General features: G+C 36.8%; 1 protein-coding gene and 1 pseudogene across 5 annotated transcripts in view; one reads left to right on the forward strand and one right to left on the reverse strand.

Moving 5' to 3' along the window:
- The window catches only part of GPATCH2 (G-patch domain containing 2), a 170,405-nt gene that overhangs the window by 40,248 nt on the left and 104,101 nt on the right, over window positions 1-26,056 (reverse strand). For all 5 annotated transcript variants that reach the window (XR_003125662.3, XM_049106947.1, XM_025420987.3 and 2 more), the window contains exons 7-8: window positions 10,665-10,704; window positions 3,833-3,903 (exon numbers count right to left, since the gene is read on the reverse strand). Coding sequence is in view for 4 of the 5 variants with exons in the window: in XM_049106947.1 (XP_048962904.1) it covers window positions 3,833-3,903; window positions 10,665-10,704 (111 nt within the window). In the remaining variant the exon portion in view is untranslated. The remainder of the gene's footprint in view (window positions 1-3,832; window positions 3,904-10,664; window positions 10,705-26,056) is intronic.
- Window positions 20,022-22,363, forward strand: LOC125754535 (high mobility group protein B1-like; annotated as a pseudogene).

The following is a 26,056-nucleotide window of genomic DNA, read 5'->3' on the forward strand; positions in this document are numbered from 1 at the left end:
GAATGGATCTGAGGGGCGGACAGCTCCAAGAGGGATGCCACCCAAAGAAAGAATTGAGAGGAACTACACTTCTGCGTAGAGGTGGTTGATGAACGGGGGTGAGGCACACAGAAAACAAAGCAAATGAAAAACAAGACAGTTATCTCCATGACAACGGGAAAGTGATACATCTATGAATAATATTTACATACATAATCACATTAATGCAAACAATGAATATTGATTTGGTCTGACGATTATGATATAGCTACTAGAGAGAAAGAGAGAAATGCAGATATGGGATATGTGTGTGTGTGTGTGTGTGTGTGTAGGACACACAGCAGGAAGTCAATAGTAACACCAAACTAAGAACTTCAAGAAAGAGTGATATAAGCATGTAATTTAGGTTGATACTAGAAGAAATGGATAAAATGGTTGAAAGTGGTTTCCTCTGGCTGGTGAAATTGGAGAATGGGGAAGGACAGGGCTGAGGCCTGCTGTACTTTGTCATAAGTCTTACAGAATGATTTGACATTCTAAACTAGGTACAAGAAAAAATGATAAAAAAAATAAAATTGAAAAATGCTTAGAAAACACACACGTGGGACTAACAATACCATACTTGAAATAACATACTTGATTCAGAATTTGAGCTCCTCCATTTTCAATGCTTTATAGGAATTTATAGGCACTAATTCATCTACATCTGACAACAGTGTTATGAAGTAGGTATGGCCATTTTCCCTATTTCATAGATAAGTAAACTGAGGGACAGAGAAGTTAAGTGTTTTGCCCAAGATCACCCAGCTCTAAGTGGTGAAATGGGGAGTAGAGTCAGAAGAAACCCCCACAAGGACTCAATCAGAGCACTTTACTGACCCAGAAGCAATTTTGAGTGCATTCTACAAATACTTTATGTAATGAATACTTCTTGCCCATGTATCAGGTGTTGTTTTTGGTACTGGGGATATACCAGTGAGTAAAGCAAAGACCCTCCTCTCATGAAGCTTAAAGGGAGGGGTAAGAAGGCGAATCAGGAAGACAGATCAAGTAGAGTCTGATGGTTTGGATGGAGAGTGAGCACTTTTTTACATTGAGCAGAGACTTGAAGGAAATGGGGAGCAAGCCATAAAGATAGTTGCAGGGAGAGGGAACAGCCCGTGCAAAGGCCCTGAGATGTGAGTGGGGTCGGTGTGCTGGGGGAATAGGACAGAGGCCACTGTGCAGGAGTGGGTGAATGAGAAAGTGGGAGAAGATGTCAAGGAGGAAGCAAAAAGGTCCGGGCCAGATCACAGACGGCCTTGCAGGCCAACATAAAGACTTTGGCTTTTACTTGTAATGATATGGAAATCCAAGGAGGATTTTATTTAAAAAATTTTAAGAAGATCTTTATTGAGGTGTAGCTGACATAAGCAAAATGCACAGTTAAAGTGTATAATTTGATAAGTTTTGACATATATACATGTGAAACCATCATCACACTCAAGATAATGAAGGTACCCATTACCCCAATAGTTTCTTTTTGCCCCTTGGGAACCCCTGCCTCCAGCTCTTCCCTGGCCCTCGTCCCATGGCCACACAAAAACTCTTCTGCTTCCTGCCAATTTAACCTGCTATTGTTGTCCACTCTCTTAGATTGTCTCTTGAAAAGTCCTATGAATCACAATTATCATCACTTCATATAAACAATGGTTGTTGACATTTACCTAAATCTTAATCATTTTATTTGCTCTGCATTGATTCTTGAATCTCAGATTTTTCTTGGGAGATCAGTTTTTGGAAACCCATCCTTTAAAAATTGTTCTAGTCAACATCTGTTGATAGTAAATGTTCTTAGTTTTTGAAAATCTGAAAATGTGTTTAGTTCACCTTCATACAGGAAAGATATTTTTCTAGATGCCCAGTTCTAGGTTGTCAGTGTATGTTCACCTAGAAATCTGGAGATGAGTCTACTGTGTTCTGGTTTCCTTGTTGCCATGGAGAAATCTGATATATAGCGATCATGCCTTTGCAGACAGTTTGTCCTTTCTTTCTGTATTCTTTTGAGATCTTCTCTTGTTTTTGGTGTACTACACTATACTACTAGGTGTGGATTTCTTTTTATTTATTCTACTTAGTATTCACTGTGCTTTCTCTATGTGTATCTATGAATTTATAACTTTAGTCAGCTTTGGGAATGCGTAGCCAATACTCATTAAATATACTTTTTTAGCTCTTCTATATTCCTTATCAAAGACTCTGATTAAATATATCTTAGACATTTTTCCATCTCCTTGTATTTTTATGCTATATTCTGGTCTATTTCTTTGGATATATCTCCATTTCATGAATTAGCTCTTAACAATCATATTTCTCATTTTATTTATTTTTTAAAGATTTTATTTATTTATTCATGAGAAAGACAGAGCGAGAGAGAGAAAGAGAGAGAGAGAGAGAGAGAGAGATGCAGAGACACAGGCAGAGGGAAAAGCAGGCTCCATGCAGAGAGCCTGACGTGGGACTCCGGGATCCCGGAGTTTCCAGGATCACGCCCTGGGCCGAAGGCAGGCGCCAAACCACTGGGCCACCAGGGCTGCCCATATTTCTCATTTTAAACAGTTATATGATTTTTATTCAATTTTGCCTGATTAATTCCAATAGCAATCTGTTGCTTGTTCATTTTATTTCTATAAATATTTCATCCATAATTATTTTCAAATATTTTATTTTTATTTTATTCATGAAAGAGAGAGAGATTGAGAGAGAGGCAGAAGCAGAGGGAGAAGCAGGCTCCCTGTGGAACACGGAGCCCGACATGGGACTTGATCCCAGGACCCCGGGATTATGACCTGAGCCAAAGGCAGAAACTTAACTGACTGAGCCACCCAGGTGCCCTTCATCCATATTTATAATCTGTACACATTTTGTACAGATGATTGCTCTAATTTTAGAAGCTGCCATTCTTAGAAGTAAATATATTGGTTTTATGTTGACTATCATTGGGGGTCGACTTATATGTGTGACAGTTTTTGATTGTCTAAACTAGGCTGCATAGATAGGATTTACATTAGGCTCTTCAGGTATCGAGTGGGTTCTCAGTTGAGGTTAAGTTGTCCAACATTGTACCTTAAAGCAATACTGCTTGCTTGGGAAGGTTAAACACAGCGACTGGTACAGTAGCAATGGGAAGCAATGGGATGCAGTGGTCTGAGGGTCTGAGGTCAGTTGTCTTGTTAAAAATTGAGTAAGTATAAATCTCAGGGTGGTCATTCTGATCAATATTGTGATGGCCATTTTCATCTAAATAAAAGTCAAGTCTTCAGAAACACCACATGCAACATTTGAAAATATATGTCTAAAACAACTGAGGCAAATTCTTTCTGTTAAAGGAAAAAAAATAACATTTCTGGCAATATAAAATGAGTAAGAACCTAGAATCACGTCTTAAAAAGAGTATATTTTCTAAAGATTCATTTCTATCTTATTAGAATAAATATTCATGTTGCTCTCTCATAAGGTCTAAGTACCATCTAAGTTTGGGGAGGAAAGATTAATTCTACTTTTTTAAATTAAAAGCTAAAATATTATTATAAATCTTGATCTAGTATTCGTTCTGAGAAACAGAAATTTTCTTTTTAAAATTCATTCTTTATTTTTCACCAGCTTCTTCAAAATAGAAATAAAATGGTATTTCTCATTACTAGTAATCCTGAAACAGATTCTAATCAACGATGTGTAAAATATTTCAAACTGGCTCTTCAGAAGGCAACTTCAAAGGCACCTCAACTCTAACTCATCCATTCATACTGGTATGGGGGAAAGAAGAGGTACATGACTTAATGAGCAGAATTAAAAGTGGTTTTGAATTGCTTACCTGCTGGCTGTTTTCACAGAACAGTTTTTCTTGTGTCCTCTTTCAGCTCGGTTATCTCTCAGAAGCTGATGCTATACAAAGTGTTAAGACAAAGTTGTAGAAACAAAAATATTTTCATTATATTATTTTGTAAGTAGAAGAGTGTGTTCTTCTCACTCAAAGGGACACCATTTGTGCACTTCTGTTCACTTTTTTTTTTCCCCTACTGGTTTGTCTCAAAACAAAGACCATTACTCTTGCTGGAGATGCCACTGCTACTAAAACTGTTTTTAAGGGTTGGCAATCCAGCGCTGTCCTGACAGTGAAACCGCTCTTGTAGTCACTTAAAATACAGCCCAGAGCTGGAAGGTGTAGAACTCACTTATGATCCTAGTTCTCTGGAGTAGTCTTGGGTAAGTAATATAACCTCTCTTGTCAATGGCCTCTACCATTGCATTCAGCTGTGAATTTTCTGAGACTGTCATTTATGCTGACATAAAAGATCTAATATTTTCTCTGTATCTTCTGGCCTAACATGGTAAGGGAACACACTTAAAACATTCGTTTTCAATGAAATTATTGGCTTGGAAATATATAATTAGAAAGTATGTATATATATTTGATCGCTTTCTCAAAATGCCTCACCATCCACTTGCTTTCACACTTGCTTTACCCTAACTAATTGGAAAGAAAAAAACCCCGAGTAGTCAATACTCTATACTATGTGTTCGCTCAAACTGTAGCTTATCTTATTTATGCAGAAATATAATTATACACAAGACTGGGCCAAAAAGAAGTTGCACAGTTTTTAGAAATTAACTTTAAAAAAAGTAGAAATCTTAAAAGTAATAATGCAGGCTAGATCTAGGTTCTAACCCCAGCTGTGCCAGGAACTGACAAGTTACTAGGTTTTTTTTTTTTTTTTTTTAAAGATTTTATTCATTTATTCATGAGAGACACACACACACACAGAGAGAGAGAGAGAGAGAGAGAGGGGCAGAGACACAGGCAGAGGGAGAAGCAGGCTCCATGCAGGGAGCCTGATGTGGGACTCGATCCCGGGTCTCCAGGATCACACCCAGGGCTGAAGGCAGCTCTAAACCGCTGCGCCACTAGGGCTGCCCAAGTTACTAGGTTTTAATAACAGATTTGCCATTCACAAACTGGATAGTCTTAGGCAAAGTATTTAACCCACATGTCCATCTGTAAAATAGAGATAATATTATCCACTGGTAGGGTTGTTGTGAGTGTTAAACAAGATAAATCGTAGAAAATGCTTAGCACTAACACCAAAACATAAGAAGTGGAGAGCAAAATGGTTCAAATACTACAATTATGATAATAATTAATGAACCTGGTTGTCAGTGGGTATTGTCTTACCAGTAACAATACCTTTTGATAAAAAAACTGCTTTAAACTATTTAATGACATTATTTGGAATCAATTATTAGTGTCATTTGGCCATCTTTGAGGGAGAATAGAACTTAATTAGATCATCAAGGATGTGGTTAGGTCGTGTATTTTTCCAGGACTGTCTTAATTAAGTAAGTGTACCTTAATTTCTCCTGCATAGCTACTTCATTCTTTCCCCACTACTACAATCCATCCTGGTCCACACCATCATTTGCTCTTACTTGCAATGGCCTCCCTGCCTCCAGACTCACTCCTACCCAGTCTATTCTCCACACTGCCGCCAGTAATTCTAAAATTAGATCTGGTTCCATTACTCTCTGCAGAGAAACCCTCAAATCTTGTACAAGGCTTTCATGGCCCTTCATAATTTGATTACATTTCTAAACTCCTAATTTACTATGCTTCCTCCTATCCCCAACCTAACTAACTTTCCTACTTCCTCTTCTTCTTTTTCAAAAATTTTAATCCCAGTAAAGTTAACATGCAAGCTATATTAGTTTTTGGTGTATAAAATAGTGATTAGGCAATTCTATACATTACTTAGTGCTCATCGTGATAATTCCACTGTTATTCCTCTGCGCCTATTTCACCATCCTTACACCCACCCCTCCCTCTGGTAATGGTCACTAATGCCCTTCTTTCTAAATTACATATCCCCACCATATTGAACTTTTTAGTTTGGGGTGTGTACCACATTCTCGCTCACCTTTGGCCCTTTGCTTCAATTATTCATTCTACTTGCTCCAAGATCCAGCACAATGTCTGATACAGCTTTAGTGCTCAATAACTATTTGTTGAATGAATGAATGATTGAATAATGTGATAAAGAAATAGGGAGTGAGATTTAGTATCTGATAGGTAGCTGACGCTCTATCTCATTATCACTACATATAGAAAATGGCAACCATTTATCTTAAGTCCATTAATCTGAAAGTGTTTCAATTTAGAAACACTTCGTACCATGAAAACGAAATTGTTTCTGAAAATAAAAATAATTAATTACTTTGGCATTTCTAAGTCTAGTGCCTTTTAAAAAATATATATACAAACCAACATTTGTGACACAGATAGCCAGAGGTGAGACGATAAAATCTCTATGTCCACATGAAATTAATAGTAGTGGTTAACTAACTTTTCTAATTTTAAGATAAAAGACAGATACGTGAACGCTGTTTCTGCAGTTTGTTAAGACAGTTACAGCAAAGAACTCAAAATCCCAAACACAACTTTATGAGATAAGAATTCTATAGTTTAGTTTTGAAAATGCAACTGTAATGACCAAAATAAATATTAGGCTCTACCTACTTAGAGATGTGAATAGTTCTGAGAGGCCACCATTTGGATCAACTTAAATGAGACAGCACCTTCTCTGAACTCTGTTAGAGCTCCTTCTATGAGATTCATATGAGAATTTCTTCTCTTCCTCAAATTTACAGTTTTGATGGACTTTATGTATAAAAGGAGACAAATACCTGAATTATGAAATGCAATGCTTTTATATTAAAAAGCCATCACAAATTTTCTCACCTTATCAATAAAAGTATAAATCTAGGTGCACCTTTGCAAATTTAAAATCAAACCCAGATAAAAAAATACAAACTCAGATCTAAGGTCATGAATCCAGTACGTTAACATGGGAGGCTAGGCCTTGTAAGGGGCAAAGATGAAAAAAAATTAATCCAGAATGTTATTAGAATAGAAAACATATATTGTATTTGAAAGATTCTCAACACATTTCTGCTATGGCCCAAAGAACAAGAAAAAGGACGGCAGGGTCGGGGTGGGGTAGGGGGCCAAATCAGGTCATGAGTTCATGGTCAAAGACACAAGCGTTCTTGAGCTCTGCTCTAAGAAGCAAGAGTAGCTTATCAGGTTTTGAGACATTCCTCACTCTTCTTACTGATAATTCTTCTCATTCCTTGGCCTACTATCCGTGTCACAAGTGAGGTCAACTTTCAGGATTCTGACTCAACCATGTCAACTCTGATTAATAACAGAACTTCTGAATATGGTGCGAAGTGCTTCTTACCTTCCAACTTTCAGATTGCTGGACTTAGGCCAGATGGAGACACAATTCCCTGATTAGTGACCTGCAGATGTATATTAAAAAATGACTCACATAAGAATTACATTAAACTTCATAAACACAAAACCTAGCGCAATGTGAGGTTTACAAATAGTTCACAATTTTTAAATCTACGTAGTTAAATCAGGAAGAGAAGTGTTCCTTGTGGATAATGGTTCTTACTATTGAAAAGGGAGCTGGGAATTTCTACAGCTCTTCATAATATTTTTACAAGATTAGTAAATGTTTCGAATCCATAACACAAGGGAAGAAGCCAAGAGAAGAATTCTTCCACAGTAATCCTGTCTTTACCACCTGATATTCAGAGGTGTTCACTTAGGACTGTTTCTGTTAGTGGCCACTTCTCAGAAATTTCTCAAATGCCTACAAAAGAGTTTCAGGTCTCCTTACACATGGGCTCTCAGTGTCCTCACCCTGAAAGGAAAACTAAGTACTATCTAAACTGTGATCTATGACACCTTAAGATACTTGTAAATTTGGTCAAAATGTCAAACCATTTGATGTTCAAAGAGGAAAAATTAGAATTCAGTAAGACCAGAAAAAAAAAAAATCTTCATATAGCTTTCTTCTTCCTTCCACTTCTGAACTGGCTTTATTTCTCTTTTGAGGCCTTTGTAACTGCCCTCTCTGTGGTTTTCTCAAACATTTCATAACCTACTATCATTATTGCCTTCCTGCCCCAGATAACAACCACCACCATGTAGTTTTTCTAAATACTTTCTTCTGTAAAGCTAGCGAGTACCTTATGGATAGAGGCTGATGGATAACAGTTATTTACTGAATATGTAGTATAAGAGTGAGAAATACCCCTGGTGTCCGTGGATATGGGATTTAGCACTAAAGAACAGAAAGAGGAACTCTAAGACAGGGGAGGTAGAAAGGCATGGGCTTTCCAAAAAAAAAAGTGGGGTTAATGTCATCGTTTCTTTATGTTGCTAGGTGGGTATGGGAAAAATGAAAGGTGATCATGCACGCTAACAGTCATTCATTCAACAACATAGTGAAGGATTTTACACTTCTTCACCATTTTGAATTTCATCACTTGCACTGAGATCTATTCAGCAAGGTTTACTGTGCTAGAGTTAGATTTGAGTGGAATTAAATTTTTCTCCCTCAAAATAGAAGTGGTCTGTATGTGTGGTTTGTACATGTACACAGAGGAACAGACATTCCTCAGTATTCGTTCCATATTTACAAATTTGCCTATCTGCTAAAATTTATTTGTAATGCCAGCATCAATACTTCTGACACTTTTGCAGTCCTTCATCGACATGTGCAGGGTGGTAAAAATTTGGGTCTGCTGTTTCACACGTTCTCAGCTGAGGCCTGGGAAGTCCATGCTTTGCTTGTTTCAGCTCTCACGGTGTAAACAAGTATCTTTTTTTTTTTTTTTTTTTTTTTTTGCAGTCTGTATAGTGCTGCATTTTCCCCATTTTTGTGTTCTTGTTTTTGATTCTATCATTTAAAATGGTCCCCAAGTAATAGCCTGAAGTGCTGTCAAGTGTTCCTAAGTGCAAGGCTGTCAGGGACCTTCCAGAGGAAATATGGGCATTAAGTAAGCTTCCTTCAGGTATTAAGAATCAATGATATATATTAAGGTATCATTAAACATAAACATACATCAAACAAGAATATGTATTGATCGATCAGTAAATGAAAACGTGGTGACCTCTCAAGAACCTAACTTTATATTTCCTGAGGAGCAGTGTCTCAGCATTTGCTACTTTACTGTTCACATGGACTTTAGAGAACGTAGCTACTGCCCACAACAAGAATCAACTGTACTCATCAATTAATGATCTACATTCGAGACAGAAATCTGGAATCACGTATCAAAGTTTAAACAACAGCCAATTCAAAAATTGGTCAAAATGATCTTAAAAATTAAAAAACAAAAAAGAATTGGTCAACTTTCTTCTCTATATGATATTAGCGTTAGTTGATTTTTAACTGCAGGAAGACAGCTTGGCTGGAAGCATCCAGTTATACTGTGATCTAAATCACAACTTTATAACATAACATTACTTTAGCATTTCTAAAGGGTAGAAAAAGAGCTTTAAAAAAATGTATTTTGGGATAATCTATATCCTGATATGACATTACCCAGAAGCAGGATCTTCTTGTAAGCATTATACATAGACATGAACCTTTTGGGAAAGCAGAAAGTCTGATTCTTACATTCTGAATAAGAAGATAAACATACCACAGATGAAACTTAGTCTGGTTACTTTCCAAATCTTTAGAAATAGTGGTTCATATTACATTATTAATGTACGAGTATCTTTAAAGAAGATAATCACTCTTATGGAAAAGGGCAAGTTTGCAAAATACCATTAAAACTGAATTTACATGATATTTTTCTTTGCCTAGGCTCATGTGTGTTAAGAAATTAGTATAGTTTATAATGAAGTATTTAGCACCTTCCTTTTATAAGTAAAAGGAATGATGGTATATACAACCAACTGTGGCTCAGCTTAAGAAATAAAATACCATGAATATATTAATGTTACCAATTATCAAGTACAACCTCTTCTTTCCCTACTTCCCTACCTACCTGCCCTTCTCAGAAAATGATCCCTGTGGATGTGAGGTTTCATTTTCATGTATTTAAAGGTATTTCTGACATATTGTATTTTTGACCCACTTAAAAAATAACTTTTATAGTTCATAATGAAAAAAATCAACAAGGATGCCAAGTCTAAAATGCATATGCTTTAAATCTATCAAAAGTTTAAGCCCTAAATTACCATAGCATGGTGCAGACAGACAACTAATACCTTCAAAGGAAAAAGAAAGGAAGAACTTTTTTTATATGTCAAGTTCACTGAAATGAATGTCCAGTTCTTGTTAAGGCGACTAACCATCGTGCTGCCATGTATACTAGTGAGCAATAAAAAAAAAGAAAAAAAAAAAAACCCAAGCCAAAAACCTCATGGAAAAATATAACATAAACTTGTAAGAAAGTATTACCATCTTCTAAACTTAAAAAATAACAATATTCTCTTGCTGGCTGACCTTCATGTCTAATACAAATGCATTGTTTTTCAGCATATGTACCATGTTGATACTTTAATTTTGTGAAAAACAAAGGTGAATGATGAAGTCCCATGAACAAGTGAATCCCAGAGTCTTTCCGTGGCAGAAAGTGACTGAGGAGGGTGGTGGTAAGGGAGCATTCTGACGGTCACCGAGGATGATTCATTTCATCAGTGTGTGAAGTACTGGGAAATCTTCTTTTTAAATAAGCTGGGATTTATATCTTTTCACATAAAGCTAATCTGCTACCTTGAAGGAAGATAGTTAAATATTTGAAAGAGACTAAGCAACTTCCTTTTGGATTAGAATGTTCCTTACCTGGCCATGCTCTGTCCTAGCGCCAGGGCTAAACCAATGGCTGCAGAGGAAAGAGAAAACGAGTTAGCATGAGCCTAACGAAAAGCACACGCTTTCACACGATCTGCCTGCATGTGCTTTAAGAAATGTATTTGCCACCAGCAACACAGCCTTAAATATGCCTTATTTTAATGGATATTTCATGTAATTCTAGACTTACACCAATTTTGACAGAATTGTAAGAGTGCTCATAACCCAGTAATTTTCAATTTAATAAGCAAACTCAGTTAGAATTACATTTCCATTTAATTATGTTAACATAAACTGCTGGGACTGTATTCATTTTATGAATCAATTCTGGTTACAAAATCTTCAAATGCTATCATTTACCACAACTTAATTATAGCATCGTTACAACAAATTATGACCTTTGGATTGCTGGAGTTTTAAAAAACATTAAAAATACCAGAATAGTATATCCTTTGGCTATGCCCCCCGGAACAATCACACAAAGCCCCTGATGTGAATTCTGGAGCATCAGCTGATGGTACCTTGCTTGAACCTGTTCCTTTCATTATGACAACTTGGGGTCTGGCTGAGAACAAGTTTGACAATGTTCAAAATATACAAGTTGCTGCCCAGTTGACACGTTCCCTTGCCCTGCATGGCCCACCCACGTTGCTTCGGCTGCTCCTTGGATCCCCGGTAGGGACCTATCTGCAGATACCTTTTCAACGGGAGTTGTGATTAGCTGTGTGCCCAGCCCTTTGGCAGTCTTCTGGACCCAAACTATTCATAAACATCAAGGAATATGAACTTGAGAGAAACACTGTGGCAAATAAAGCACTAAAAGCCTACAGAGAATGATACCACTATTATTATTAACGCTATTTGTTTCGTCAAGAACAATAATATTGAGTACTTCTATTTACCAAGCACTCTTTTGACATATGACATGTATGATTTTCTATCTTCATGAAAACCTTACAAGGCTATTCTCGTGTTCCAGGTGCAGAAATGAGGTGTAGACATTAGGCTATTTGCCTGCGGTATGCATTCACCCTACCATACTGCAGAAGGACAAGACACTTACATTAAAAGGGCAGATTTCCTAAGACTTCTATGTAATCTCTAGCCTCTGTGTTCTAACACCTGGGAATAAACAGGCTCTACATTAATAGGATTTATCTATGCTCTTACTGGCACACTTTTCAAGCTTATAGACAGTGATGCTCCTTGGCAGGTCACATTCTACCTTGATGTGGAATAGACACTTTTGGTATCTGTTAATGACATCTGGATTAATTACCAACTAGAAACAAATTATTTGCTGCAGTTACCTAGATAATTTGACTACTATATTTCCCCCCTGCAACAGATTGTGCCTTTATGTGACCAATGTATGATGTACTAAATCATGATGTGTAAGTGATCCATTCAGAGCTCAAGATAGAACAAAGGATTTAATAGAACAAAAAAAAATCATTGATATGTTTTCAGATTACACATTTAAATTAACTTTTGAGAAACAACCACTCTGTATTTTAGTGTAGTATCAGAGAATATCCATAATCATCTGAAATGGAAAGGCTATCAAAGTATTTCTTCCTTTTCCAACTACTTATCTGTGTGAGGCTGGATTTTCTTCATATGCTTCAACCAAAATAGCATCTCATCCCCAGGCTGAAAGTGGAAGCAGCAATGAATCTAAGCTGTCATCTATTAGGCCAGACATTAAAGTGATTTGTGCAAACAATGGCACATTCTCACTAATTTTTTGGGCTAAAAAGATCATTAATTTTCATTAAAATATGCTATTTATATTAACATGTCATGGGCTTACTACATATATATATGTGTATATATATATATATATATATATAATTTCTTTTTTAGAGAGAGAGACAGGGTGTGCATGTGCACACATGCATGTGTACGTGGGAGTGGGGGTTGGGAAGGGCAGATGGACAGGGAGGGAGAGAATCTTAACCAGGCTCCATGCTCAGAGTGAGGCCCAATGTGGGGCTCAATTTCATGACCCTGAGATCATGACCTGAGTTGAGATCCAAAGTTGGACACTTAACTGACTGAGCCACGCAGATGCCCTTGGGCTTACTATATTTTTGAAATAAATATGTAAAAACCTCAAATATTCTTTTTGTTACAAACTAAGTCTTCATCTAGCTAGTGCACTAGCCCAGTAAACGGCAGCACCAATCTTCCAGTGGACAACTAAATTCAGCTTGGACACCTTTTTCTTTCATATTCAAGTCATCAGCAAGTTACAACTTTTCTTGTACCTACTAGCTTTAAACCATTTATCATACTGCAGAGCTAGAGTGATGCTTCAAAGTTAAATTTTTGAGTATTTCGTTATTCACACCCTTGCCTCAAGCAAACAAAAAATAAACAAAAGCAAACTGAAGTCTGAAGTGGCTTTCCACAGCTTTTAGGAGAAAAAAAATCCCTAAATGGCCCACCAGGCAGTCCTTGCCTACCTTGCTCCTATCTCACTGAATACTCCTTCCTTCTCTGCTTGAGATTCTCTCCCTTCCCCTCTGCCCCTTCCACTCATGCTCTTTCTGTCAAATAAATAAATAAATAAATCTTTATTTAAAAAAGTTCTCTTTTAGAGTACTTTTAGCTCACTGTATAATAATGCATTAGTGTGTATGTAAGTACACATTTACGTGCGTGCTTACTGATGAATGTCTATTTTCCCAGTAGGCTGTGCCATGAGAACAGTGATGCTGTCTGTCTTGTTCATTATTGTAGATCTAGCACCTAGCACACAGTAGGACCTCACAGATATTTTCTGAATGGATGGATAAATGGATGACTTGAGATATATGGCGGAGTTTTAACAACTGGAAGCACCATATTATCCTATGAAATGAGAAGAATAACAGCACTGGCTTAGGTGGTCTTTAAGATTATTTTGGGTTCTCATGACCTGTGGACCAGATGACCAGGATGTAAAGATATTCCTCATTAATTTTTTCTACAAAACAAAAAGTCATTCTAAAACTATGCTCAAATTATGCTCAAGAGAGCCTTCACTTCATGTACTAAACTGCAAATGTAAACCCAGGAAGTAAAGCCTGGTGTGGATGCTAAATCATGGATTTTAGAATCAGAAAGATCTAAGTTTGAATACAGGCTCTGGCACTTACTAGTTAGGTGAACTGAGACAAATTACTTTTATTTTCTGAACGCTGGTGCAATACTGCGATTTATTTATAGGAATATTATGTATTTGGTTACTCAGATGATCAAAATGTATCTCATCCTCTTCCATGGTTCCTGGCTCTGGCTCCCAAGGCCCTTGGAATTTCCTAACTGTTGAGTCACAGATTGTTGTGTTATGTTATTGTTTGTTATGTTAATGAAGTGGCTTTTGGACACTACTTAAGGATGTGAGCTAGTTGCCAGGGGCACCAACTTTGTGATTAGGGGGTTGGATTTTTCAGTCCTAATCCTTGACAGCTAGGGAGCGTAGAGGGCTGGAGGCTGAATCAATCCCCAGCGCCAATGATTTAATCAATCAGGCCTTTGTCATAGAGCCTCCATAAAAATTCAAAACGGCGAAGTTCAAAAAGTTTCCAGATAGGGGAACAGATGAAGATGTGGGGACAGTGGCGTACCTGGAGAGGACTTGAAAGCCCACAACCCCTTCTCCCATACCTGGTCTTATGCATCTCTTCCACCTGGCTGTTCCTGAGGTATATTCTTTTATAATAAACTGGTAACCTGGTAAGTAAAACATTTCTCTGAATTCTGTGAGCAAATTAAATAAACCCAAGGAGGGTGTTGTGGGGACCACTGACTTATAGCCAGTCAGTCAGAAATACAAGTAACCACGTGGACTTGCAATTGGTGTTGTGAGTTGGAAGCAGCTGTTGGAACCTCCAGTTTGTATCTGGTGGGTCAGAAGCACGAGTAACAGCCTGGGCTTCCCAGGGCATCTGGAGATGTGGAGGGCTAGGGGGCAGGACAGTCTCGCAGGACTCAACTCTTAACTTGTACAATCTGATGCTATGTCTGGGTACTAGTGTCAAAACTGAGTGGAAGTAGGACAGCCAGCTGGTGTCCTCTCTTGTCATGAGGAAAAGCCAGTGTCAGAAATAAAGTGTTCTGTACGAGTGTTAAAGACATACAGGAGAGGAAAAAGCAGGAGGGACAAATCTGAGTTTTCCCATTACATTTGGCTTCTTCTTCATCTATGCAATCTAATTAATCCTACCTCTCTTCTCTTACAGTATTGGGAAGCTTAAACAAAAGTAAGAACCTGGCAAAGAATAGGTGTTTGAAATAAGTAATTTTCGGGATCCCTGGGTGGCGAAGCGGTTTGGCGCCTGCCTTTGGCCCAGGGCGCGATCCTGGAGACCCGGGATCGAATCCCACGTCGGGCTCCCGGTGCATGGAGCCTGCTTCTCCCTCTGCCTGTGTCTCTGCGCCTCTCTCTCTCTCTCTCTGTGTAACTATCATAAATAAATAAAAATTAAAAAAAAATGTTTAAAAAAAAAATTAAAAAAAAAAAGAAATAAGTAATTTTCTTCTCCTATAGTACATGGTGGAATAGAGTAACATGTGAACTTTTATTCCGTGAATTTTTGTAATAACTACCTATTTATTCCTAAATGTCAGTGGATACACCAGTGTTCATGCATAATATTTACAGGTTCCCCCAACAGTTTTAACATTTATCATACACAATAGGTGTTGAGTACATGGTTGTTGTTGTTGTTGTTGTTTTTTAATTAACTTTTGGTTGAGTTAATTTGGGTTTGTGACTTTCCAAAAGTCAAATGTCTATAAAAAGGGATGTTATAACTGTTTCAGAGAAGCAGCAAAAACACTGAAGAGAGTGGTGCATATGAAATTACTCTGAAAAATACATGTTGTCCAAGTAAAGCATTATCATCAGGACCATCATCATCCTAAAATGTTTTATACCTAGTTTAATAATTTTTCTGTATTTTGTATAAGTAACTTGTAAAAATGTCTTAACATAAAGAAGAACTATTCTTATCCTCATTCCATAGCTAAAAATTAAGACACATGTAAGCTAAAATGACTTCCCAAGGAAATCACAATAAATCAGAGGAGAAATTGATCTGGTATATTTTATTTATCTCAATCGGAAGTTAAAGCCACTTTTACTATAAAGCAATAGATGCTAAATTTCAAAGTATGAAAGTATTCCCAATGAACGAACCTTTAATCTAGGCAAATCTTGCTTTCAGCAAACTCGATATTTATACAAAAGATAAAATAAAGTGTAAATATTTGCTTTATAAAGGAATTCATCATAGGATTATAGGTAGTTACTCACTTGCATTTAAAATTAGTTTTGATTTACATATAATGGTTCAGGTAAATGTCCTATACTTTAAAATGAAATAAAAGTAAATATAAATATCATTTTAAAAAGTCAGTTAATATATTGTATTGACTCAATTTAAAGAGTTATCTCATAAGGGATTAGGAGAAAGGAAAAAATCCTGGAACCATTTAGGGTTAGTACAGAAAAGGAAGTAGAGTGAATACAAAGTAACTGCAAAAATGAAGCCTTCCATATTTTTAAAGAATACGTAGTTATATGTTAATTTTATTTTCTGCATTTTAATATTTGTATTTTCAGAAAGTCAACAGAGTAATTAAATGTGAATTTCAAAACTTAACATTGTTATTTCTTCTCAGAAATTAGATACAGATTTCTCTGCTTTAGTTGGATTGAGGTTCTTGTCACTTTTTGTGTACCTTCTATAATCATTTTATTTTTTTTTTATTTTTTTTTCTTCTATAATCATTTTAATGAATATTTCACTTACCTGGGCTAAATATTTTCTATTAAAACAGACCTAGCATATATTAACAACTGGACTATATATGCAACATATATATGATCATATACGATCATACAAAAATAAATATATGACCGGTACAATGTTAAGTATTATTTTATTAAAACAATCATGGTTTCAAAACTGAAATTCCTAAACATTATTGTGTTGGACCCTGTAAAATACTTTTTCCCTCTCTCATTAGAATCTGCTCTGAGGCCTGAAATTCTCTGCGGTAAAATTAAGTACTGTGGTATCAGACTGTTTTTGAGGTGACCTTCTAAAGCAAAACACATACTGACTTAGAAGAATCACAGTTTAACTGAATGAAAGTAGTACTTGTTGCTTACTCCCAATTAGGAGTTGCTTAATGTTGTAATTTAATGACCATTTCTAGCCATTCTTTCAAGTCTGTCAATACAGTTTTGAGGTAAACTGCAGTTGAGATTGCAAAAAACCATGGTTAGTCTGTGATCTCCCTGTGTTTTTATGCAAGTGTCAGGAAGGGGATGTGTCTTTCTATCACTAGCCAGTAGTGGAACTGGATAACCTTGACCCCAGAGCCTAGGATTTGATGCATAAGGTATTGTGCTGTGTATTGTAAGAAACTTAAAGAACAAGACAAAGTCTCCAACCTTGGCAAACTCATGATCCATATTAAGGTGAATGAAGCATGTATATAGTACCAATATTCTAGAGAACAATGTGATAAATAATATAATCAAGTAGAAATAAAAACCCAAAGGGAGAATATAGAACATACAGGGAATGGCTGGTGGCACTTCTGTGGAAAACACCAAGGATTCCTTAAAGGATGTTGTGGCAGACACTGTACTGCCCTCTCGATGGCCCTGGAACTGCCTATAGTTTCACACTTCTGGTAATGTCAGTAAACTAAACTGCAATTTGTAGAACATTATACCATTTATTTGTAGAACATTCCATTACTTCTTCCTGAAAGCATTCTATACAGCACTGGTCTTCAATTATTTTTGCGTAAATGTTATCTGATGCAGTTATGAATATATCCTCCTCACATATTTTAGGGAGAAATCTAAAACTTTTCACCATAATTATTTAAATATTTACAAAATATCAGTTTTCTATAAGTTGTATATATTAGTATTTTAGAATAAAATCATGACACCACTCTCTTAAATATACACATTGGAATCCAAATATCATCACTGATTTGATATCCACCATCAATACATTTAAAAACAAAACAAAACAAAACACAATGAAGAAAGCATTTCTTTAACAGCTGAAAATTTACCTGGCTTATTTTTCTCTTCGAACTCTTTGAATTTCCAATATCACTGTTTCATAGAAGTTTAACCTAATGTAATATTTTTTTTATGTTTGAAAGCCTTTTATTAGTAACCTTGCCATATTCCTCTGCACAATGTGTCTTATCTATCTATCTGTCTAATTTTCTTAAGTTTCTATGATCAGAAGACTAGAATTAATAAAGTATTCCGATGAATTTATTGGTCAGTCAACACTGATAACTACTGTTACTTGATAACAGTTTTTAAGGTCTGAAAAATTATCATTAGTATTTAATTAATGAAACTAGCATAAACATATTTTGATAGTTCTAAACATAAAATAATAACATTTTATTAGGAATGGCACCATAAACAACCGTTCCCTGAAACTAGTTGATGTAGCCATTGATGCGTATTACCCTTTAGCACCGATTCTATTCATACTTTTTAAATTTTATTTTTTTCAGTGCTTGGAAACCTTGTTCGCATAAATTGGTGTGCGGAAACAAAAAGAAATTTGGTTAGAGCAGCCATTAGATTATCAAACTCCTTCAGAGATTTATGCCAAAAATCACACAATGATTTTTAGATTATGGAGTATTTTTACCAATCTACCAGCTGCTGAAAACAAAGAACTAGAAACTACATAATTTGCAAAGGGCTTTGTGATTTGGTCATAAGATTCAATCTGTTAACATCAATATCAACATAATATCTGGAATGTCCCTCTATTTGGAACCCAAAATGATTTTATAGTGTGAAGCAATGTGCTAAAATAAGAGCAGGACTAGGGGCAGTGGGGAAGGGGGAGCGGGGAGGAGAGACTGTCTTTTTTTACCAAAGTAGAAGAAAGGCAATTGTGAAAAATACGAATCAGCAAAATAACCAGGGCTATTGATTTCGGAAAACATATATGCAACAGAATCTGGAAACTGACTCCCTTAAAACTCTTGGTGACCAAGATTCCCTTGGAAACTATTTGCATATCCTGAGGGTATGAATACCTTGTTTTTTCTATTATGAGACACTGAATGTGGCAGTAAGAGTCGGTTTTACGTATCTAACTTTATAATAGGAAACAGGTTGAATGAAAGTATGTATTAATTACCTGGGCAAGAAATTTGGGAAAGTATCTACCTAAAACCATGTCTAGACTTACCTTGAACACCGACTATATACCTTCTCCTGTTAAAGGAAATTTTTCATGTTTTCCAAATTTTCCATGTTAGGAAAATTTCAGATATTGGGTTTCCTCCTCAGGACAATGGAAGAGCCAAGCTGAAGCAAAATGTGTTTTTAAACTGTGTGTTTTTAAACTGACTAAAGAGGGGGATCCCTGGGTGGCTCAGCAGTTTAGCGCCTGCCTTTGGCCGAGGGCGTGATCCTGGAGTCCCGGGATTAAGTCCTACGTCAGGCTCCCTGCATGGAGCCTGCTTCTCCCTCTACCTGTGTCTCTGTGTCTCTCATGAATAAATAAATAAAATCTTTAAAAAATAAATAAATAAATAAATAAAAATAAACTGACTAGAGAAAGAGGCTAGTTCCTAGAAGAGAACTAACAGGTAACTCAACTGGGGCTGCATGTGTGTGTATGTGTGCGTAGTGCAAAGCATGCACTTATTTGTGTAAAACAAAATACCCATAATGCTGTTCCTATGGTATCTTCCAAAAAGAAACTTGTAGAATGAGGCCACCAAGGCACCTTCTTCCTTTACTCTACCTAGGTAAGGAGGCAGGCCTAGGGAAAAGGATGAAAACACAGATTGGCAAAAAGAGGCACTTTCGGTCTATAGATTACAATTCAAGTTTAACTTTTTCCACTGCAGGTGGGAAAATCAGGTTTGGAACTCTTATATAGAAGCAGGTAGTGGCATGGAAGCTAGACTGAGCAGGGATATGATTACCATGACCAGGCTCTGGTCTAGATCGTCCTCAGAGTGCCTCTCTGTAGGATTTCTCTGACGCAGTGAACTCTGACTAGAGGTTTCTTAAAGACCTGTACCTACCCTCTGGAGGTCATTTTTTCACATGGTCTCAGGGAGAAGTCTTTAAGCTAAAAGCTAAGTCAGGATGTAGGAGAAACATCAAGGCCTGTAGCATTTCCAGGCAAGGAATTGCAACCGTAAACACAACAGAAACCTACTACATTTTTGAAGGAACCCTAATGCCTAAGTAAAGAACCTGGCCACTTGTGACATTAGTCTGTGACTTTAAACTCCTGCTGATGTTCACTAATCAGAAAGGGGCTGCTAGGGAGGAAGATGGTGACAGAGGAGGCTATTGAACTTCCTCTTTCCACGGACACACCAATTGCACAACTCCACATGGAACAATTTTCTCTGAGAGAAATCCAGAAACTAGTTGAGTGACTCCTACATGTCAGGCAGATGAGAAAAAACCCACACTGAAGTGGGTATGAAGGCTGAGACATGCTCTTACCCTAAATCCCATCCCTGGCACTAAGCCATACACTCAGGAGGAAACTCCAAATTCCCAACCTCTCCCTGAGGAGCAAAGGGTTTAGAACGCACACCTAGTGTCCCAACTTTTAAGACTCCCACCATGGAATAGGGCCCCAAAACATCTAGTTCTGAGAGCCAATGGGATCTGTGTCCATGAGACCCATAGGACTATAGAGAGCAAAGAAGCAGTTCTTTTTTTTTTAATATATTTTTAAAATTATTTATTTATTTATGATAGTCACAGAGAGAGAGAGAGAGAGGCAGAGACATAGGCAGAGGGAGAAGCAGGCTCCATGCACCGGGAGCCCGACGTGGGATTCGATCCCGGGTCTCCAGGATCGCGCCCTGGGCCAAAGGCAGGTGCCAAAACGCTGCGCCATCCAGGGATCCCAAGAAGCTGTTCTTAATGGGCACACCAGCATCTATCAGAGCAAAAGCAGTTCTAAGAGGAAAGTTTACAGTGATAAAAGCCTATATTGGGGGAAAAAAAGACCCCAAATAAACAACCTTACACCCCCAAGGAACTATAAATAAGAAAAGAAACTAAGCCCGAAGCTGGCAAAAAGAAGGAAATACCAAAGATTAGAGTGGAAATGAATGAAACAGAGAGAAAAGACAATGTAACTGATAAATGAAATTAAAGCTAGATTTTGTAAAGATAGAACAGACAAAGCTTTAGGTAGACAAAAAAGAAAAAAAAAGAAATCTCAAATAAAATTAGAAATGAGAAGTCATTACAACTGATAATACAGAAATACTAAGGATCATAAGAAATGACTGTAAAAAATTACAGGTCATTATATTAGATTATATAGAGATGGATAAATTCCTAGAAATACAGTTTACCAATTTCTAATAGTAAGTAGAAAATCTGAACAGACCAATTTCTATTAAGGAGATTGAAGCAGTAATCAAAAATCTCCCAACAAAGAAAAGTCCAGAACCATATGACCTTACTGGTGAATTCTACCAAACATTTTTTTTTTAAAAGATTTTATTTATTTATTCATGAGAGACAGAGAGGGAGAGAGGCAGAGACACAGGCAGAGGGGGAAGCAGGCTCCATGTAGGGAGCCTGATGCGGCACTCGATCCCGGGACTCCAGGATCGTGCCCTGAGCTGAAGGCAGCGCTAAATCACTGAGCCACCCAGGGATCCCTGAATTCTACCAAACATTTAAAGAAGAATTCATAGACAGTCATTGTAGTACACCGAGCTCCACAAAGACAGGTCAGGGGTGAGTGAGAGAGAGCCAGACAGGCAGTGGGTGACTCTGTGCCTCACTGAAGAAGAATAAGTAAACATGGGGGAAGAAGACCACATGAAGCTAAGGGGCAAAATTTCTTTTTTTTTTTTTGCAAAATTTCATCATATCCATTCCTCCTGCAAACTTTCCAGGAGAAGCACAAGAAGAAGCATCCAGATGCTTCAGTTAACTTCTCAGAGTTCTAAGAAGTGCTCAGAGAGGAAAAGAAAAAAAAAATGGGGCACCCTGGTGACTCAGTTAAGTGTCCTACTCTTGGTTTCAGCTCCGGTCATGATCTCAATGTCAAGAGATTGACCCCCAAATCAGGCTCTGCACTCAGCATAGAGTCTGCTTGAGATTCTTCCCCCCCTGCATACCTCCCCCTACTTGTACATGCACTCTCTTTCTCTCTCTCTACAATAAATAAAATCTTTTTTTTTAAAAAAAAGAAGAAAGAAAAGAAAAAAAAAAAAAAACTGAAGACATGGTAAAGGTGGATAAGGCCCATGAGGAAAGAAAAATGAAAACTGGTATCTCTCCTAAACGGGAAACCAAGAGAAATTCAAGGATCACAAATGCCCCCAAGAGGAGTCTTCTGGCTTTTTTCTTATTTTGCTCTGAGTATCACCCCCAAATCAGCATCCCAGCCTATCCATTGGTGATGTTGTGAAGAAATGGGGAGAGATGTGCAATCACTCTGCAGCGGATGACAAGCAGCTTTATGAAGAAAGCTGCTAAGCTGAAGAAAGGTACAAAAAGGAGACTGCTGCATACCAAGCTACAGGAGAGCCTGATGGGCTAAAAAAGGGAGTCGTCAAGGCTGAAAAATAAACAAGAAAAAGATGAAGAGGAGGAAGATGAAGAGGATGAAGAGGAAAATGATAATGATGAATAAGTTGGTTGTAGCACAGGTTTTTTTCTTTTTTTCTTGTTTATAAAGCATTTAAACCCCATATACACGACTCATTTCTTTTAAAGATAAAAAATGTAAGCCTGTGTAAGTCATGGTTTTAAGTTGTACAGTGTCTTTTTTATTTTTTATTTTTTGGTATAGTTAACACACTAACAAATGTGTCTTTAGATAGCCTTGTCCTGGTGGTATTTTCAGTAGCCACTAACCTTGCCTAGTACAGTATGGGGATTGTAAATTGGCATGGAAATTTAGAGCAGGTTCTTTTTTTTTTTTTTTTTTTTCATTTTATTTATTTATTCATGAGAGACACAGAGGCATAGGCAGAGAGAGAGGCATAGGGAGCCTGGTGCAGAACTCAATCCCAGGACCCTGGGATCAGGACCTGAGGCAAAGGCAGATGTTCAACCTCTGAGCTACCCAGGTTTCCCTAGAGCAGATTCTCATGGTGCACGCCATGAATTAGTTATATGGTACTGTCAGGAACCATAGGTACATAGTTATACGGTACTTAGGAACTGTTAGGTACAACAGGAATGGTACTGTTCACAACTTCTCTTGTCTCTGAAGCAGCTAATAGAAAATAATTGTTCTTTTAACTCAATACAACTCAGTAGTTGCAAAAAGAAAAAAAAACACCTGCACCTTGTTTTGTTGACATTCTAATGCCTCTAAGCAAATACAATTTTTTAAGTTGAAAATAAAAAAGGACTAATACAATATGCTTCTCAAATCTTCCAAAAAATAAAAAAAGGAGGCAATACTTCCACACAGTAGCATTGTGAGATCAGCATTATATTATATAAAAGCCAAGTAAAGACTCTACAAAAAAAAAATTATAGGCCAATATCCCTGATGAATATAGATGCAAAAATCTTCAACAAAAAATATCAGCAAACCAAAATCATTAAAAGGATCATGCATAATGATTAAGTGGAATTTATTCCAGGGGTGCAAGGATGGTTTTTAACATCTACAAATCAATAAGTGTGACATGTTATATTAGCAAAAAGGATAAATACCATATGATTATCTCAATGGATGCAGAAAAAACATCTGACAAAATTCAATATCCTTTCATAAAATCTCTCAACAAATTGGTTATAGAAGGAATGTACCTTAGCATAGCAAAGGCAATATATATGACACATCAGAAAGGAAAAAGTAAAATCATATCTGTTTGATATATAAATAGAAAACCCTAAAAACTCTACCAAAAAGATGTTAGAACTAATAAACAAAATCAGCAAAGTTGCAGAATACAAAATCAAGATTCATACATCATTTTTTCTACAACAAATTACTAGAAAGAAAAATTTTAAGAATAATTCCATATGTAATAGCATCAAAAAGAACAAAATATTTAGAAATAAATTTAATGAAGGTGGTAAAATAAAACATCTACACTGAAAACTATAAAATATTAAAGAAGGAAATGGAAGAAGACACAAATAAATGGAAATATTTTATATGTTCATGGACTGGAAAAATTAATATTGCTACCATGCCCATACTACCCAAATTGATCCACAGGCTCAATGCAATCACAAAAATTCCAATGGCAGTTTTCTCATAAACGGAATAATGCTAAAATTTGTATGAGCCACAAAAGACCCCAAATAACCAAAGCAGTCTTGATAGGGAATAAATCTAGAGGCATTACACTTTCTGGTTTCAAACAACATTACAAAGCCATAGTCATCGAAACAGTATGTAACTGGCTAAACACAGACACAAAAATCAATGGAACAGAACAGAGAGCCCAGAAATAAACCCATGTATATATAGTCAATTATTCTGACAAAGGTGTCAAGCATATACACTGGGGAAGGACAGTTTGTTCAGTAAGTGGTTTGGGAAAACTAAACAGCCAACTTGCAAAAGAATGAAACTGGAGCCCTATCATATACGATACACAAATATCAACCTAAAATGGATTAGAGTTGAACACAAGATTTGAAACCTAAGAGTCCTAGAAGAAAACATAGTAAGTAAGCTCCTTGACATTGATCCTGGCAATGATGTTCTTTTGGATTTGACACCAAAGCACAGGCAACAAAAGCAAAAATAAACAGGTGGGACTACATTTAACTAAAATGTTTCTGCACAGCAAAATAAACCATTGACAAGATAAAGCAGCACCAGGGGGGCAGCCCAGGTGGCTCAGTGGTTTAGCGCCGCCTTCAGCCAAGGGCCTGATCCTGGGGACCCAGGATCCAGTCCTACGTCGGGCTCCCTGCATGGAGCCTGCTTCTCCCTCTGTTTGTGTCTCTGCGCCTCTCTCTCTCTCTCTATGTCTCTCATGCATAAATAAATAAAATCTCAAAAAAAAAAAAAGCAACCTATGGAATGTAAGAAAATATTTGCAGACCACATATCTGATAAGGGGCTAATATCCAGAAGATACAGGATACTTGTACAACTCAATAGCAAAGATCTAATAATATAATCAAAAGATGAGCAAAGGGCCTGAATAGCAAGAACAAAATCCCAAGCTAATGAGGACAGTGAAGTAGAGATCATATTCAGAGAAAAGAGGCAGACCAGAGAGGTGGACCATAATCTATAAGGGAGAGAGAATGATAAGGTGGAAAGGTAATGGGAGCCAGATTGTGGAGAGTGTTTAATAATATGCTAACAAGGTTTCTCCACTGTTAAGAGGCAGTACTGGGGCTTATAAATAGGGAAATAAAAGAATTGGAACTGAACGTAAGTAGTAGAAGTAAGTAGTATGTACTCAAATAGTGAGAAAACAGAGACAGAAAGATTCACTAGGATCCTATAGCAATGTAACAGGTAACAGAGCTTATTTCAAATAATGGAGCAGGAAGTAGAAAAGATGAGGAAGAGACTGGACTGAACCAGTGGCATGTAGGGTGTAAGGTAGTAAAGTGACTCTATTTTATTGGCGAGTGTGGATAGAATGGTAATCAAACACATTGGGGTAACCTAGGAAACTCTAAAAATAGTGACATCTGAGTTCCCATCCTAGAAAATCTTATTTAATTGACTAACAACCATTGGGGAGATGTATGGAAGGGATGTCAGGAGAATACAATGGGGGTCATACTTGCTAATTTGAGAAGTAATATTCAGTTGACATTATCCAATTTGTTCCATTTTAAATTCACAGTTTCATGTTTTCATTCACTCAATAACTACTCGCTGTCGAGGGGGCCCTCTTAGCATAGGAGGACTACAGATCTGTCTGCCCTCAGAGTGTTTACAATCATTATCAAATGAAATTTTTGGTTTAAAAACGTCTCTACGTCTACTTGCTAGAATTCTTGATTCGTGTCAAAACAAAACATTAAAAAGAAAATACACAAGTCTTTTGGTTGTCAGTCTGAGTAATAAAAGCTTCACTCTTTTTTGCTTTTTGTCTGAGAAACAATAGAGAAAAAGTCTTATAGGATAATAAAAAGGAATGAAATAGACTATTAAAAGGGAATATTATGATATTATAATCTATAAAATAAATAACGTGGAAAATAATCTATGAATAATATTTTATATTATATAAATTCTGTTAATAATCTATATAAAATAAGCTATAGATGAAAAATAATTTGTTCTACATTGGTTAAGGAATGGGTTTACAAGCCAGGATCTAATGGATCCTAATAGGACTGCTCGCCAGAGGAAAATTCATTCAATCATTAATTCATGTCTTTCCAC

Source organism: Canis lupus, chromosome 38 (genome assembly GCF_003254725.2).
Source record: "Canis lupus dingo isolate Sandy chromosome 38, ASM325472v2, whole genome shotgun sequence".
Lineage (NCBI taxonomy): Eukaryota > Metazoa > Chordata > Mammalia > Carnivora > Canidae > Canis > Canis lupus.